Here is an 18,346-nt window from a genome sequence, read left to right on the forward strand (position 1 = left end):
CTAGCTCAGTCCCTCTGTCTAGCCAATCGGTACAGATCCTTTTCTGCCTCCTTAGTGTCCAACCTTTCATACAACTCTTCATACGTCTTATCCTTAGCCTTTGCCACCTCTCTCTTTGCCATGCACTTCATCTCCTTATACTCCTGTCTACTTTCTTCATCTCTCTGACAATCCCACTTCTTCTTTGCCAAACTCTTTTTCTGTATACTCTCCTGTACTTCCTCATTCCACCACCATGTCTCCTTGTTGTCCTTCCTCTGTCCAGATGTCATACCAAGCACCTGGTCTCAATGTTATGAAATTAGATCTTATGGGTTTTAGATGTTTTGAAGGGGACCCATACATATATATATATATATATATATATATATATATATATATATATATATATGTGTGTGTGTATGTGTGTGTGTATATGGTTCCTCTTTATAATCTTGAAATACTGCAATCTTGAATTTTAGTATCCCGAGACCATAAAGGTGAATAAACACAAATCCCGAAACCCAAAACCGCGAAACACGAAACCATGAACATACACACAGTATACACCACACAACACTTACATCATTCTACCCCCAGTATAAAAACTAAACAACCCTGCACTACAAATAAGAAGGGGGGCAAGCCCCCCTGCACCCCCCACACTTATATATACCAACTCCGAGATCGCACAAACAGACGAAGACAGCAAACTCTCACCCAGACATTCTACAGTCCCTTGTGCACACACACACACACACACACACACACACACACACACACACACACACACACACACACACACACACACACACACACACACATCACACATATACAAAGACCAACATATCCAACACTTACACCCTCATACTTTCACCTGCCTGCCCTAATCCACATGTACAGCTTACAAACACACTCACATACACTCACTTACCTTGAATTGCACGTAAATCCACTCGGTACACCGAACACCATCCCAGCCAAACACTACCCATAACATAGCATAAATGTATAACTGCAAATTTGAGATATTCTAATTTGCGATTATGCACTTTCGCTATTTTGAAGTTTTGCCTTAATGGTCTCGAGATACTGAAATTCGAGATTTCAGTATTTCGAGAGTATAAAGGGGAACCATATATATATATATATATATATATATATATATATATATATATATATATATATATATAGAGAGAGAGAGAGAGAGTTAGTCAGGATGAAATCCCTTGAACTTCAAATGCTCAAATCACAAGACACAGAGGAAGATAATGTTGATTGCTGGTTTCTATAGGAAATCATTGCAATGTGATTTCTAAGTTTGTTACCAGCAGTAATACCTTTGTTTTGAAGGTTTTCTTCCTTGTTTATGTTATTGTAGAGCTGGTTTGTATAAGTTTGAGTGGTATCCCCATATGGAGAGGAGAAAGGGGGTTCCCCCTGGAAAAAAATGCTTACAGTTGGAGATCTCCCCTTTCAATATTTCAGGCAATTCTGTTCTTCATTTTGCTTCCACAGCATCTTGTAATTCAAAGTTTCATAGCAGAATGAACAAAAGAAACAAAAGAAAGAAATGACAAAGGGTCTTTGTGACAATTAAAGTTATTTAAATGAAGATGTTCAAAGTTCAGAAAAGAATATTGTAATCCAGAGGGAAGACATCATTGGTTATTTAGCAGTTGTATACAAGTATTCAATGTTCAACCATTTTGGTTTGAAGTCTCCCATAATCCTTTCATTTCACTCTTAGTCCCATTCATGTCTTACCAGTTGTGTGATGATTTCATAGCGAGTGAGATGTTTGTAAAGGCTCTTTCCCCCAAGCTTAAAACAAAAATAGGTCTTTTAAGTGCCAGGGTTACTTGGTCTTGCAATCTGAATGTTTAGTTAGATATTTTAATTTGTAACTTTCTGGCTAAGGAAGAGCAGTAGTCCTAAAATGCAAATCTTAAGGTAAGGGATGTTAGTACTAATATCACCCTTAGGTTCATAGGTTCATACTAGGCTATCTGCCCGAGGGCATTTACAAGCCTAGCCCATCGCCTTTAGTATGGGGAACTATACCCATTATTTTGCTGTGCCTCTGTCGAGCAGTGACACTGAGGTAATCCCTGGGGTATATCTGCGATCTCCCATCCATTGGTCAAGATTTCTCTTGAACAAGGCCAGCGTGCTCTGCCTCACATGTACCGATTTTGTTCCACAGCATAGGAGTCTTTGGGTGATGAATCTATCCCTCCAGCACGTCCTATTAATAGCCGTGTCAAGGTTTAAGTCTCCCGCCCTTGTGGCTCTGATGGATCTAGATTTTTGAGGTGAAGCATATTCATCAAATCTGGGTTTGACATGGCCTTGTATGTTAGGCAAAGGTCACCTCTGAGCAAGCGTCGACTGAATAGAGCTGGAGTTCTTTCAGTCGGGCAGCATAGGACAGATTTTGAGACCCTTTATCCTTTTGGTGAGGAACTTTTGTAGCCTCTCCAGCTGCTGCAAGTGTCGGGTCAGATACATTCGAATGGGGCATTGTACTCAATCATTGGTCTGATGAGTGATGAGTAAAGGGAGACTATGACCTCCCTTGATCTAGATGAGAATCCCTTCATGATAAGGTGGGCAATGTAGAAGGTCTTCCTAACTACTTTAGCTACATGGGTGTCGAATGACAGACTACTATCAACCTGGGTCCCCAGGTCCCTGATAACTTCTTCTGTGCACAGTGGATTGCCACCTATTTGGTAGCTAGGGGTAACCTTGTTTTATGACTATGCATTTTTTGGCATTTAACTTTAGGCTCTGGCACCAGTTATCCGTTTCTGTGAGACCCTTCTGAAGGATATCTGTGTCAGATGTGTTTTCTACTATGGCCCAGTTTGCAGTCATCTGCAAACTTTGTCAGCCATAACCCTCCTGTGTTTGCTTGTACAAAGTAGATGCCAAACAAGAGTGGGCCCAGGACTGAGCCCTGTGGGACACCACTTGTGACAGGCTTTGAGTCTGACATGGCGCCAGCAACTCTGACCCTGTGGGTTCTGTCACTCAGCCAGTTTGCAACCCATCTTGTGATGTATAGGTTGACATTTAAGCTGATGAGTTTTTCAATGATACCCGAGTGGGGTATTGTATCGAAGGCCTTAGCCAGATCGAGGTAGGCTGTATGGACTGCCTTTCCCTCATCAATGGCTTTGGTGACTGTTTCAAAAGTCAACCAAGTTTAAAAGGCATGATCTGCCTTTGACAAAGCCAAACTGGGTTGGATCCAAAGTCTGCAAATTCCTATGTCTTTATTTATGAGGTCCATTATGATCCTCTCCATGGCTTTGCAGATAAGGCTTGTCAAGCTAATGGGCGGTAATTTCCAGGGTCGGTGGAGGCACCGCCTTTGTGAAGTGGTACCACAGTTGCAGTGCACTCCTGGGTACGTATCCAGAGGTAAGACTATGATTAAACAGCTGTCCTAGCTGTGGGTTTAATTCCTCATTGAGTTCATGGAGCACACAGCCGGGGACACCATCAGGTCCCAGGGCTGCTGTGTTTTTGCTTTGGAGAGAGCAGTTCTCACTTGGGCTGGAGATGTTTGGGGGCTGCAATCGTTTGGTATAGATATCTCTCCTTTTGGGGGTGAAGTTTGCACTGAACCTGTCAGCCAGTATGTTGGCAATGTCTGTAGGATCAGTAATCTTCACATCATTTTGAACTAGCTCTGAGCATATCTGGGAGTTTCCTCCCAGGTTTCTAACATAGCTAAAGAAGGCCTTATGATTGTCTTTTGAGTCTTTAGCTATTTTTCTCTCAAATTTGCTTTGGATGATTTTATGAGAGCTCTTAGTTTTTACTTATAGTGATCAAGGGTGTCTTACCTTTTAAGGATTTTGCTCTATCTTGTAGTAGCTTCCTCCTTTTGTTGTAGAGTTTGTTTATGGCTGGGGTCCACCAGACTGGACGCTTGCCTTTGGTACAAAGAGTCTTTGTTTTGCTTGGGATTGCCTTATCCATGCAGTCCTGCAGGTGCTGGTAGAAGGCATTTGTAAGTGATTCAGCGGCTTGAGTACTGTTTTCGGGGCCTTAAAGGAGACCACACTAGTCTTTAGAAGTGTGAAGTCGGCTTTTGAGAAGTTCTTTACTGTGGTCTTTTATTTCAGGTGGGGTGGGATGAGGACCTCCAGCGAGATTAGTTTGTGGTCTGATCTCACCAGTGAGGGGTACACCTCGTGTTGAACATTGTGCTCCCATGTTCGTGATGATGAGATCAAGTATGTTATCTCCTCTTGTGGGGATGGTGACTAGTTGTTCCATGGCATTTGAGTTTATGAATTCCAGGAACTTTTGGGCTAGGGTGTTTGGGCTTGAGTAGTGATCCCAGTCTATATTAGGGTAATTGAAGTCACCTAGTATGATGGTGTTTGGTGATACATTTATCCCCTCTAGTGTTTTCAGGAAGGCCATGTGAGGTTCCTGAGTTTGTGAGGGTGGCCTGTAACATGCTACAATTTGCAGAGCAGTCTTGCCTATGGTTAATTGCACCTGGATGGTCTCCGATGCATCGCACCAGTCTTGAGGTGTGGGTGTCCTTGATGAATATGGATACCCCCCCTCCTTTCTTGGTATTGTCTGGATTTTGGGGCCGGAACGCATGATATGAGGTAAAACCTGCTGTGACTGGCAGCCACTCAGCTTTTTCAAGTGACAGGCAGCAGTGACAACAGAGAGACAGAAAACAGCATATTTTGTTTGTGTCATTTGTAGGTAATGATGTAGACAGACTTCAGAGTAATGACAGAGGAAGTATTTTTGCTTGTGGACAAGGAAATTGATCCCAGATAAATACAGCAGGTTGAGAGGAAAAAGTATTTTTTCAACACACTGGTCTCAGTGCTAGCAGGAACAGACACTGTTTTATTTAGGCACACACACACACACACACACACACACACACACACACACACACACACACACACACACACACACACACACACACACACACACACGCACGTATGCACGCACGCACACCCACCCACACACGCACACTGTCCACATGTGCACACATAAATACTTGAAATCTGTTTTCAACTAGGCTGCACAAAAAAGAAACATGTTTGCGACTCCTAACCAAAAGCAATCCTCTGTTAAGGCTTTGGCATAGGTATCTTTGTTGGAGTGAGATTTGTGGGTTTTCCTCTGATGCTCCATCAAGATGACTGACTACTGTGTTATGCTAACTAGTATATATTCTGCAACTGCATCAGCTGCTGAACAATTGTGCACCCTTGTGACATGGTAGCACTGTACTTTGTATAAGTTAGTCAGTATGTTTTATTTTTTATATTTTATTTCAGTTTTACTTAACTTGGTGCATTAGGATTGCCAGCTTTTAAGATGCCCATCATGGGACATTTTATACTGAAATATGAAAAATCTGAGGAGTACAACACAGTTACTCAATACAAAAGACTTATTTTCACTTTACTACTAGGTTGTTTGAAATTTTTTTTTTCTTTTTTTTAAATTTCAAATCATATTAAATCATTTGAAACACTGTTGCATAGTTTCTGCAATATTTAGAAGAAACTTAGAAAAGATTTTTCTTAACATATCAGGACAGTTGCTATTTTCTGTTTTTTTTTTTCCCTCATATAGCACAACTGCCCAAATCAGGACCGCCCTGTGAAAAGAGAGACAGTTGCTCCTTTACTTTTTCTGCTGTATCTTAAATATTTATAATTGTTTTATGTGGTGTCTTTAACCGGCCTCCATCAAAGCTCCCCAGAAAATTGCCCGCAGGATCAATAGAATTACCTGGTTAAACATTTTCAAATAAAAAATAAAATAATCATGGAGATGGTAGCATGATATATTCAAAAAGTAAACAAAAACAAGGGAAATTTTTCATCAGAAAACATTGCTTTGCAAGTGCTCCAGTTACCCATCTATGAAGTGTGAAAATGTGATATAGTTGACAACAAGGAACTTTCATATTATTTGCAACATTCCTTTATTACTCGTCCTAACAGAACATGCTCATTTTCATTATGCAGTGTACATCCCATCACTCCGTGTGTACTATTTCATACAGCCTTATCCAAGATGGGAGTCTCTGGCATCCTTTACATCTCTAAACAGCAGAGCTTTCTGTTTTGAATACACCTCATTTCTATATGATGTGGTCACTCTACTAAATGGAAGTCTTAGTAAATCATTCCTCTCACCATATAGGAAGAAATAGAAAACCTCAGATTTCATTTTCATTTCAAGGAATTCTAGTTTTTTCCCCCTACCCTACTTCCCTGGAGCTGTCCATCAGCTCTACGCCTCATTCAGTCTTTCTACCTGTCCTGCTTTAACCTCCCCTGGGCTCAATATGACTCATATCCAGGGCCACTGATGAGATTAAGGACAGTAGTGCAGCATCATACTGCTGCCAATGAGTTTTCCCTAACTCCACCACCCTCAGCAGCATTGCAAGCTCTGCACTGAGTGCCTTTAGGAGGTGTGCTCTCACTACCATGCATGCACAACCTCATGACCAAGCAGTGTACAATTTGCAGAATGGAGCTTACCAAGCTCTTAATGCTTCCATTGCAGTGAGCATAGACAGTCACCCTCCTCACAGGATGGACAAGACAGTATTGGACTCTCTGTCCCATTCTCCCCAACCTAGTCCCTCCAGAGCTAGTGCCACTAGTTATACACAGGTATGGGAAAAATAAAAATGTGCATTTTTGTTATAAAATTAATCTAAAAACTTATACATTAAAAGGCTGAACATGTATAAAAATAATAATAAAGTAATAACCTGAAAGCCCAAACAATGGTTGTCTCTCTGCTGTGTTTCTAAAATACAACACTATTTTTAGCTCATTTTGCACATACTATCCTAATGGAATGTGTCCCTTCTGAGAGGCTATATTACCTCTGACTTTGAAAAAGTCACATAACTGTAATGGACACTGTAACATTCATCAACTTATTTCTCTGTCTGATACATACATTATAGCCTGCCTTCCCAAAAATATAGCAGCTATGTGTGTACACTTCACATGTCTGATTCTACAGCTATTGAAAGATGTAATGGCCACAATAATGTATTTCACCTTGTTGACACAGACCCTGATAAGCCATATAAATGATCAATCATCAGGGATCATATAACTTTCCTATCCTATTACACACAGCCTGCTTTCCCAACCCTCAAATGGCAGACATTTTTTCATACTCCTCTGATGAAAGTAAAAGAAAGAATGAATGATTACCGTAATGTATTTCAACCTGTTGTCAGTACATATGCACTTCACATGAATGAGCATTCATTGCAACTTGTAAATTGCTGTTTGCTTTTGCACACAGAACGTGCTTTTTCTGCCTTATAACAATAACCTCTGACATGTGTTTGGAAAGAGAGTGATAGAAATAATGCTAAAATAAAATATTTCAACTTGTTGCTGCCATTTACAACTAGTCTAATCCCAAACACCATAAAAAGAAAGGATCACTGCTTTGTAATTTAATTATTATTATTTATTAACAGTATTAATACATAGCAGCTTTCTGAATAATGATGTTCATCAGAGTGTGTGTGGTAAAAGCCCTCAGACTCACTTGCATGTTGTTAATGCTGTTATAGGGACAATTTGGATATGGGAACATCTATACTACTTTTCCTACAGTTAGTCTGAACATAGCTTCTCTGTTTTGTCAGTGTACAATGGAATGGCTATTAAGATTGCACAACTAGATTACAGCATTTATCTTATAATAATGTTACTTCTACTATAAGATCATGAAAAAGGACCAGCGCCTTAACTTAAAGTTATCATGACAATATGATAAACTAGCCATCTGTGTGTTACTTACTGTAAATGTGTTTACATGTACCATTTACTGTAGACTGGTTGAAGTATTGCTTTAGTGTGGACAGACCTACATATTGCTTCCAGTAAGTAAGCCTATATCTTCCATGACTGCTATTGTAGATGGCCCTTTTAGATGTCTGTATTTTTTCTGTGAATTCTGAAAATGTAATGAAAATCTGGGGTCCTTGGGCTTTTCTCAAAATGGCTGTAGCCACTTCACCGCTAATGTCATGAAATATATTGTTTTGAAATCAATAGAAGTGTGGAGATGTGCACAGCTGAAATAAACAAGCCTTAATTTTTGGCACTATATTCGGGATAAAAACAGTCTCATTTAAGTAGCATTAATTTTACAAGAAGATTCATAGGCATGACACACAGTGTAAATGAAATGCATAGTACATCTTTTCTGGGACAAAAGGCTACCAATATTAAGATTCTTGAACAGAATCATACTAATGACAGTGTGCAGCATCTGCACAACTTAGGTAAGCTACAGAATTTTGAGTATTATCAGTATACCTAGAGCATAGAGAACACTTACTATGATGTGGATTGGTTGCCTGAAAGCAGCAGAGTGCAGATTATGGAATAATGTGTACTCTACATCAAAAATAAATATATTGATGTCTGTGTGTGTGGGTGACTTTGTAACAGAATTTCCGGTAAGCATCAGTGGAATGTTGACAGCATACACATCTTTTATGCCAGTTGTGATAGAGATGGGCTATGGTCTCATGACTGTCACAACGCTACCATCAGATTGTAAAGGTTAACATAGGCTTTAAATCCATGCAGTTAGTACCATACAATATACAGTAGGTGATTGGCCTTAAAATGGTATAGTGAATGCCTGCTGCTACTTTGAGTAATAGCACCTGCCACACCCATTAAACTGCATAGTGTACATCACTTCAGAGTGAGTCCATTGCCTTCCAGTGTAAATTTATCAGCAGTAAAACTTGACCAAGATTATTTTGCACAGAAACCTACACAATATTTTTCTTTATGGATTAATGTTATCTCTCCAATACTAACAGTAATTTCCCTGTATTTAAGGTGGTGCTGCCACAAGATAGACCACACTAGCATGAAAAAACACAGTTACTGTTCTCTTTAAAATAAAGAAACCATGACATTTTACCATTAATAACAATTGCTTGAACAGTAACTCTTCTTACTCTTCTTACGGCATAAGTCAACATTTATTACTGCCAAATTCCACTATACATTCTCTTAAGTTAATAACTACATTTACAGCCACAAACATTTAAAACTGATTAGTAGACGTTTTTTACTTGAAAAAATAAGCACTGTATTTGGCAAAATCAACTATGCAAACAGATTTAAACTTGAACAGAGAAAGCACAAAATAAATATGTTTAAACAAGTAGCTCAAAGAATAATTCTGGCTTACATCCTATCTTGACTTATCTCCACTAGTAGTTAAACATATATACAGAATTTTGACTACCAATGACTTAGAAGTTCAAAACATTAATCTGCAGTTCTACACACAAAATGAAATTCAACTTTAGCTCTGTTTCAAGAGTAGAATCCACTGTGCGTTCTAGAAATAAGGCAGTGTCTGCACTGGCAGTTGCTTTCTGTCTGCTTAAGAGTCCAAGATAGTCCTGATATTTGTATTCAAAAATAGGTGATGTTTTTCCTGTTTTCAGATCCTTTTAGCCAGGGACTGGAGAGGTTGAGCCATCAAGCTAGTGTCCACATAAAATAAATTATCCACACACTGCAAGTGTGTGCATATCTGAGGAACAGAATTAATTTCACTGTCATAGTCCTGGTACACATGTTACTACATGCTGCAAAATTTACAATAGCCATAGCTTTTATGAAAAGAAAAAAAATTGCTTTGGCATAGTGAACTTCTCCATACCAGTCACAAACCCATTTAGAACAAATACACAACCATACCTACACATACTTGTTCTTGCTGCTGCTGTTGTGCATGTGTTTTACGTGCTTATCCTTTAGAAAATGCCTGAACTGAGACTTTAATAGCAACAAATTGCTTATAGCTGTATATGGTTTATTATGCTGTGTGCCAAGTATTTTATTTGCATTAGGGGTGTATTGTGCAATTATACTATGTGGAGGAAAACAGAAGATGATTTAGTGAAGAATATTTGGGGAGAGACAGGAAGAAGCAAGAGGAAATAAGGAAATCCTGTAAAGAGCTGGCTGGATTGTGTGAGAAAAGACTTGAGATAGTTAGACATGACTGTTGAAAATGGTAAGAGAGTGGTACTGAATTGAGAGAGGTGGCGGGAATTTATGCAACACCCTGACCCCATGTAGGAAATGGGAAAAAATGGGGTTGATGGTGATGATTAGACTTGATAATGGTGCTGTCTTCAACTGTCGTGTGCACTGCATCTCACTTGCAGTGTGGCCACTACTGATATGTAAAGTGTATAGCAGTGGATCAGAAGCACAGCTAGGATGATGCAGGTATTCATGTAGGTAGAACTTGATTCATGAATGTTCCTCCCTCATTGCACATGCATGCATACCACCTCTCAGTTACATCTCATTTTGGGTAGGGGAGCTATGAATGGAGTAAGAGTTAAACACTATTCCTTTCCATCACTGGAAGAAACAACATGTACAGTTGCTGCACTGCCTAGCACTCTAGTTTGCATGCCTATGATTCTGTTCACTGTGTTCTCAGGTACAAAGGCTTGCTTTAGTAAGGTCAACCGTTTTTACTGTTCTGGACTGTATACTATTATATGATATTGCACAGCCATAAACTACAGTGCGATATAACACTTCAGCACCCTGCTGTAATGCCTTTGGACTGATTTTATGTGAGGTAGTACACAGAAGTGACATTTTTGCAGCACAACTCGGGTCCTATACTTTGGTGCTCATTACTTTATATTGTGAATTAAGTTATTCTTCTGGGTGCCTTCATGTGCATAACTGCTTGTGTCATGGTTCATAATGATATGCAAGGTGCAGTATTCTACTTAGCTTAAACACATCATGTAGTTTGTGAATTGCATAGACCTTTGGCTTTTGCAAAGTACCCTTGCACATTGTAGACTACCAGTATGAATCTCAGGTAGTAACAAAGAAAGAATAGTAATGGGAGGTCTGAAACAGTTGACTGAATTGTGGTTTATGCACACTGTTGCAAAAGTAGCCTTTCATTGATTGAAGCTCTTCTGTAGAGATAGTGATTTTTAATGTTTGATTTTTGTAGGGAGGTTGTATTTAATGTACCGTTCTCATCCAGGGGCTGTTCATCACAATTTGCTGTGGCTATGAATTAATCAAATCCCAGAACTCCCAGACTGCCATATCTATCAGAAGCATTGTATAAAATGAGATGCTCTGGGATTAAAAACACTGTTTTTGTTAAAATACCCCCTTAAAGAAATGTATCTGTTAACTTTGATTTCTACTTCCATGATTTAGTGAATAAATGGTTTGAATAGCCATACAACTACTTTGTAAAGGCAACCCCTTGTAGTTGTGTTTGCTATTATGTAAGTAACCACTTTTAAGTTCAACATGATTGACAGGAGAAATACTATTATGTGTTTGAATGTGAGAGCATGGGGGTAGAAAGTACTTCAACAAAAAAGCCAAATCATCTAGTTTATGATTATTTTTTGCAGAACATAAAGCAAATTCTACATTGTTATTGTTTTACCCTAAGAATGGAATTATGTGCTGAGAGCTGCTGCTGCTGCTATGTAAGAGTGACTATTGTGTTCAGCTGTACTGGAGATCACTTCATCCTGAAGGGAAAAATGAAGAAATAAGCTCACAGAGTTATGTAATTGAAAATCCAGGTTATGAGTCAGAATTTGATTCTTTACCAATATTTTTATGCTACAGGGTTCTGAATACCAAGTAAGGTATTCCATCTGACCTTAAATGTGCAGAGATTAAAAGACAAACAAAACAGGTATGGGTTTGGCATAACAGTTAAGGTCTTTACCTCATAAACTAGGTACAAGGTTTAATTCTGACCTCGGGTTATTGACTAGGCCTAAAATGTTCCTTCAGGGTAGCTAGTCTGGCATTCACCCATGAACTTATAAACAATAGGACGCAATGAATTGAATGAGACATTTGCAATAAATGCTTCTCACCTCCAGTAATATAAATAATAATCAAATATATTTCAGTATGTTTAAAATTAAATAATTCAAGTGCATCTGCTGCAATATTAGGGAAGTATCTAGTACACAGAGGTGGCTGTCTTGTGGATGCTTAGAGAGTGTGTCACTGTTATATGTGACACCTTCGATGCATGTTGTATGTGACATTTAGACCTTAAACTGGGTCTACCATTGAAAAAATTAGACAGATACATCTAGTAGGAGCAGTAGAAATAAATCCATATTTTTACTTACTGCGGTGGTGGTGCTGTGGTAGCATTGTCACCTCACAGTAAGACGTTGTCCTGTTCGATTCTCAGCTAGAGCTTCTTCTGTGTGGAGACATGCATGAATGGGCGTACCTTCGTTAAAGGTTGTGCGTCAGAGCCGGCAACTCAGCACGTAAAAATCTACTACCAATCATTAGCAGACCGGAGTTCCGCTGTGGCGACCCCTAACCGGGAAAAGCTGAAAAACACAACAAGTAACCCTTTACTTAACAAATAAGAAAAAGAAATGAGAAAGTTAAAGCCTATCTAAGTCTGCCACCTTTATGCACCCATAGATGCCAGACAAAACTGTAAAGGAATTTCTTCAGTTTAGTTTTTTTCTATGTAGTTATTGATAGCTGATCTAGAAAGGATATGGGAATAAAAAGAAAAATATATGTGTTAAACAGTTAAATGAAATAGAAAAAAATAAAAGAATGAAAACAAAGGTACCTAAGGGAAATGCAGTAGTGAAACTAAGTGAAAGAGTCTACAGTTTGGAAGGGGTGGAAGTATTACATTATGCGCCTCAAAAATAATCCATCTAGAAAAAAAGAGTTTAATGTTGCAACTCAAAATAATCCATGTAGAAAAAAGACATTGATGTTAAGCATTTCAGAAATGGATTAAACACACAAAAAAATAAAATGATAAAAAAAAATAGGGAAACAGGGAAGGAATACAAAACAGACATTTTGATATCAACAACACAGATCATCTTAAGAAGTACTGATGGTGGGACAGTCCAGAGCAGGACTAGTGAACTGGTAACAGAGTCGATAGATTCACTGTAGAAGTAAGTGTTTCAAAAAGATAAAATGCTGCAAGTTGTGAAATTGTTCTGCTTGGACTGAAGAGAATGTTTTTTTTTTTCTGTAATTATAAATTACAGGAAAAATGAATTAGCATTGTTATGAGAAAAATTATTCTACTTTTCTTTTGTTCTGTAAATTTTCATTAGTAAAAGTTGGAAGCCAGGAATAAAGATATTTGGGCTAGTGATATTCTCTGTGGGAGTTAGTGGCAGCTTATTACAACTGGGTAAAGTCTTTGGGGAAATGCTTATGTTCATAATTTTTGTAACTGCAATATAATGCAGACATCAAAGGCTGTGCCCTTTCCTTATTGTTCACTCTAGGTTCTGCAAAAGCAGCTGATAAGTTACAAAAACCTAAAATGCCAGAAAAGGTTGCACAACAACCCAATTATGTCCCTGTTATGAAGAAACCACTGCCAGTTAAAAATGAATGGAAGCCACCAGCAAAGCTTTACCAGCCAGAGGTCAAGGTAATATTCATGAAATCAGTATTTAACATTAAAACAGCCATTTGCTCAAATGAGTGCCATCATTTTTACTATTATTTTTAATAGCCACTGTTTGTCTTTGCACTTCTTTTTGCTTTAAAATGAATACTTGTGCTAACATCAGGAAAAGAATATAGTGCACTTGTTCATGACATAGGCATATTTAAGAATACCTCTGTATTTTGTAGTCCTGATGAAAGCATATAAATGTGTACCCTAAAATGTCTCTTAGGAAGTTATAACAGTACAGGGTTGCAAGAATTCTGCTGTCCATCATTCATACTGCTCAACCATTTAGTGCAAGAATTCTGGACAAAGCCAAAAATAATGGAGGGAAAAAAGCCTAAAAACAGGGATAGTTTTTAAATATCGCTGTTGTAAAGATAGTTGATAGAATAACAGGTTTGCATTAGCATGCATTTTCTGAAGGGTATGAAGTCTGAAACTCAAATGTTCATCATTATTTAGAGACTTCAGTCCTCAGTGATTTACCAGAAAATCACAGATTTTGAGAACAGCCCAACAAATATGCAACAGATATCTGAACATTCTGAAATATCTGGACATTTGATGGGTATGGTGACATTTGGTCCCCGTGCTTTATTTGTTTGTTTATTTGCATTTAAGTCCAACTGGACATAGCCCTTTTCAGCAGAGGCCTTGGAAAAAAAGTTCGCCAAGGTCATGAGAATAAGAAAACAATGGTACAGTAAACACCCTTACAGCACAATGTGTAATACACTGCATTTTAAAAGTCAGAAGTTAATTTGCTAAAGAGAAACATCATTTAAGATAACCTTCAAGTACAGTATAAGAAATATAGTTAGTTTGGCACTCTGTGTACATTTCAGAATGCTAGTCATTTATGAAAAAATATATGTGTCACATTAGATTGCCAAAGGATCTGAGTGGAAAGGGTAGTACTCCATAGGGTGCCAAATTGCAGCATGGTAATATGTTTTATATTTACAGAGACAGAAGAAAAAAAGGTGACTGTCAGATAATGGATGTTAAGACATTTGGGAAACTTGATAAAGCTAAGAAAGAAAAGGAAAGAGGAGAACAGAGGTGAGAAGAGACACAAGTAAATGGTTAGGCAGAGGTGAAGACAGAGTTTGCAGATTGCATGAGATTTATTTGTTTAAGGATAGGAGGTATGTCCATATTCTCTGTGTTAAGTTGAACAATGTTCAAGAAGGGTGTAGGACTCTACCAAGGAAGTGTCTGGTCTCTCCTCTTGCTTATGATTTTAATGGACAAGAAAGCATGGCTCAGCCAAGATTTGGAGAGTATCCAATTTGGGTCTGCGAGGGCTGCTTCTTTGTTTGCAGATGATATTGTTTGTCTACTTAGCCTCAAGTGACTGTAGTCTTCAGTGTGTACTGGAGCAACTCAGTGCTGTGTGTGAAGGCATTTGAATCAATATTAACACCTCCAAATCAGAGGCCATGTTTTTCTCCAGGAAATGATTATATTTTTCTGTCCTAGCGAGGGGAAACAGCTTAGGTGGAGAAGCTTAAGTATCTTGGGGTCTTACTTATGACTCAAGGTGGAGGAGCTCTGAAGACTGACCAGTAGACAGAGACAGTAGCAGCAGCAGCAGTACTGTAGGTGTCGTAGTGGGGCTCACACTGTCATAGATAGATTTTCATTATTTATGATTATCATCACCTTCTTGCTCACACATTTAAATCAGTTTATGTAGTTCAAGGTAATGAATTCTTAAAGACGCTATATGATTCACACACTACTGATGGCTGCAAATTCCAACAACTAAAACTCCAACAACAATTTGCTGTCCAGAAGCAGAAACAAAAATATGTGGAACAACTAAATAGAAAAGAAAGGTACCCAACAAGACCTAAGTATTGTTAACTGAATAACCCCTCTCCCCATGTCAGTAGGTAACAATTATAACACTGTAGTTCCCTAATACATTTTCCATTACTTCTCTATAACATATTATTATGTTGCGGTTATACAGTGTATAAATATGTTGTTTACAGGTAAACAACTCATTAATATTTTTATCCAAACAAACCATCACAGTAATACCCAGTCAGATAGAGCCCTAAAACTACTTACATTATTTGCATACTTTTTTAGCTTCAGCAGGTGCACCCTTTCTAACTTCTCTTTCTCCTAGCTGTTTCCTGTTACCATTTGTCTTTCCTAACCATTGGATCCAGAGTTTCCATCTTGCCTGGAATTTCATCTCTAACCTGCCAGACCATCTTTTCCTTTCTCTTGCATGCATGTGTTTTTAAATCTGCGCAAATATAGTAAAGTTGAAGTTCTGAGTACATGGGGATCATATATAGCTACATGTATGCTTTCCTAATATGATTTAGTATTGTTTTTACATGGGATCAGATTTATTACTGAAGGCTAGTATTCAGTAAATATGTATGTATTTATTTGTTTATTGAAATTTGTTTATCAGGAAAGTCTGACTGCCCTTTTTCAGCTGAGGCCCTGGGAGGAAAGATCCAAGGTTACACATTTAATGTAATCAATATTTACAATAACAAATGCAGTTACAGTGTATACATAGCATGGTAATAAATATAATAAAATTTGTATTGATGTTCACAAAAATTGATATACAGTATTGTGTTGAGAATTTACCAATAGAAGGGTGGTGTATAAGACAGGTAGAAGTAATTTAAGAAATACATTAGAGTGAGGTATTAGAGAGACTTAGCGAGTTTAAGTTTTAATAGAAAAGCAGAGATGGAACAGTAATTTGGTTGTGCTAATTAGGAGTATGCATAGTAGTTTAAGAAGCACAATAAAGTGAGGTATTAGAAGGAGATAAGGAGGTTAAGTGATTCACTGCTTTAAAGGGTGGTATAAGAAGGTGGTGAAGGATGTTAGGAGAAGCTGTGTCCCAGATGAGGAGCAGGGATAAAGCCATGAGGCAGAGAGGAAGTCTTTTAGTAATGGTTTGAAAAGATGAAGCTGTAAGATAGACTTGATTGATATAGGAATTTTATTCCAGGTTCTAGCTACATTATTGGAATAGAGACTGACCCTAGCAGCCCTTTATGTTTTCTAAATGGTAACCAGTTGTTTTTCATTTTTGACTGAAGGGGATGGTTTGGTAGATAGAATTGAAGTATGGGGCTAATTGTTGGGCAGGCAAATGGGGTATAGGCACTTTTGTGGGTTAAGATGAGCTAGGTATAAGATAGGTGGTGAGGAAGTTTGAGCCATTTAAGTGTTTTTATTTCTAAACAGTGGTAGGTCTGGTAATGTTTTTTTGCAAACAAATTTGGCAACTGTTTTGTAGCATTGTTCAAGTTTAGAACTAAGTGAGCCTTCATGTAGGTGAGAGCATAAGAGGTAAGTGGTAGCTAGAGATATCCTTACATTCACTGCTGCAGTATTCTTTACCATATGGGATTCCCTGATATGGAAGCCTGAAGGTCTGGCCATTCTATCAAAGACTACTTGTTGCTTATTTAAAAGGTACGCTGAACGCCACCCAAATGCTTCTTGCATAGTACAGGGCATAAAAGTGACGTTCAGGCCTACCATAAACAGAACTTCTTTGCCACCAATTCTGAACATATCTTTTCATCATCAATTTGTTTTTCTACATCTGTTTCTGCCAGTTGAATGCATTTTCATTCTCCAGGGAATACCTAAACCTGCTTGCTGACTTCTTGCAGATAAGTGCCGTGTTCTTTTTTCTTGGTTTTTTTTTTTTTTTTTTAGCGCTCCTTGAGGTTAATGTCATCCAGGAAGGGTAAATGCCAGTGTGGGAAACAGATTCCCCATAAACAACACCACGATAAGTGTCTTCTTTGCTTAGGAGCCTCTCATGATCATACATCTTGTTCTGTTTGTCAGGCATTTTGTCAACACTGTGAACCAATAAGTGAGGGTATGGCTTTTGAAGTAAAAGGGAACTGATTTCAGGTTAGAGGTAGGTATAACTGTCAATCTAGGGAGATGTTAAGTGCTTGAAATGTATGGATTTTTATATCAGTAAAACCGACTGTAAATTTAGGGTTAGAATATATGAATATGAATATAATATTAAAAAGAACTGCCAGAGCAGTGCACTGGCAAAACATGTTAATGAGCTCCCTGGGCATCAGTTTTCTTATATGGCTATCAATTCTGTAGGCTCTAATATTAGGGTGGACCTCAAGAGCTGGAGTTAGAAAAGAAGGAGATTATTAGGCAAATCTGGCTAAATGTGGGGGTATGGCCAGAGACCAATGAGCAGTCTTCCATTGCATGTCTTTTGAAACTTAAAGCATTGGAGCTATAAGTTTTTAGAAGTAGATGTTATATTATAATATAAAGCACCGTACTAAGAAAGTTTTAAAAACATTCAATTTTCTTTATTAATATATTCTTTATAAATAAATGTTTCATTTTATTTGAATGTATTCCCTCATCTTGTCAGTTTGGATCATATTTAACATTATTGTTACTATTATTATTGTTATTATTATTATTATTATTATTATTATTATTATTATTATTTAGTATTGTTATTTTACTATGGTGTTAGAAACTACAAGTTTGAAGATAGGGGATGGTGTTTAGTTATGGGCCAATCCACCAATCCGATGGAGGATATATCCTAATAAGTCTATTTGAATGACTTTTAAATTATTGGTTCTAAGGTTTATTGTTTAACCAATCAGATGTGACTGGTGGGTTAACGTTTTGCATATTTATGAGCATTTATGTACCAATTGGTTAATAATATACTTAATTAGGTAAACTGACTTGAATGTTTATTACTGGTTTTCAATTTGTTTGGGGACCATTCAATGAAATTTTTGGTCAG

General features: G+C 37.9%; 1 protein-coding gene across 4 annotated transcripts in view; it reads left to right on the top strand.

The window, feature by feature from the left end:
* Nucleotides 1–18,346, top strand: part of LOC122801936 (serine/threonine-protein kinase Nek5-like) — a 626,240-nt gene that overhangs the window by 296,887 nt on the left and 311,007 nt on the right. For all 4 annotated transcript variants that reach the window (XM_044071668.1, XM_044071669.1, XM_044071670.1 and 1 more), the window contains one exon: nt 13,370–13,518. In XM_044071668.1, coding sequence (XP_043927603.1) covers nt 13,370–13,518 — 149 coding nt within the window. The remainder of the gene's footprint in view (nt 1–13,369; nt 13,519–18,346) is intronic.

The sequence above is a fragment of the Protopterus annectens genome, chromosome 5.part0 (genome assembly GCF_019279795.1).
Source record: "Protopterus annectens isolate FY-2018-M chromosome 5.part0, PAN1.0, whole genome shotgun sequence".
Lineage (NCBI taxonomy): Eukaryota > Metazoa > Chordata > Ceratodontiformes > Protopteridae > Protopterus > Protopterus annectens.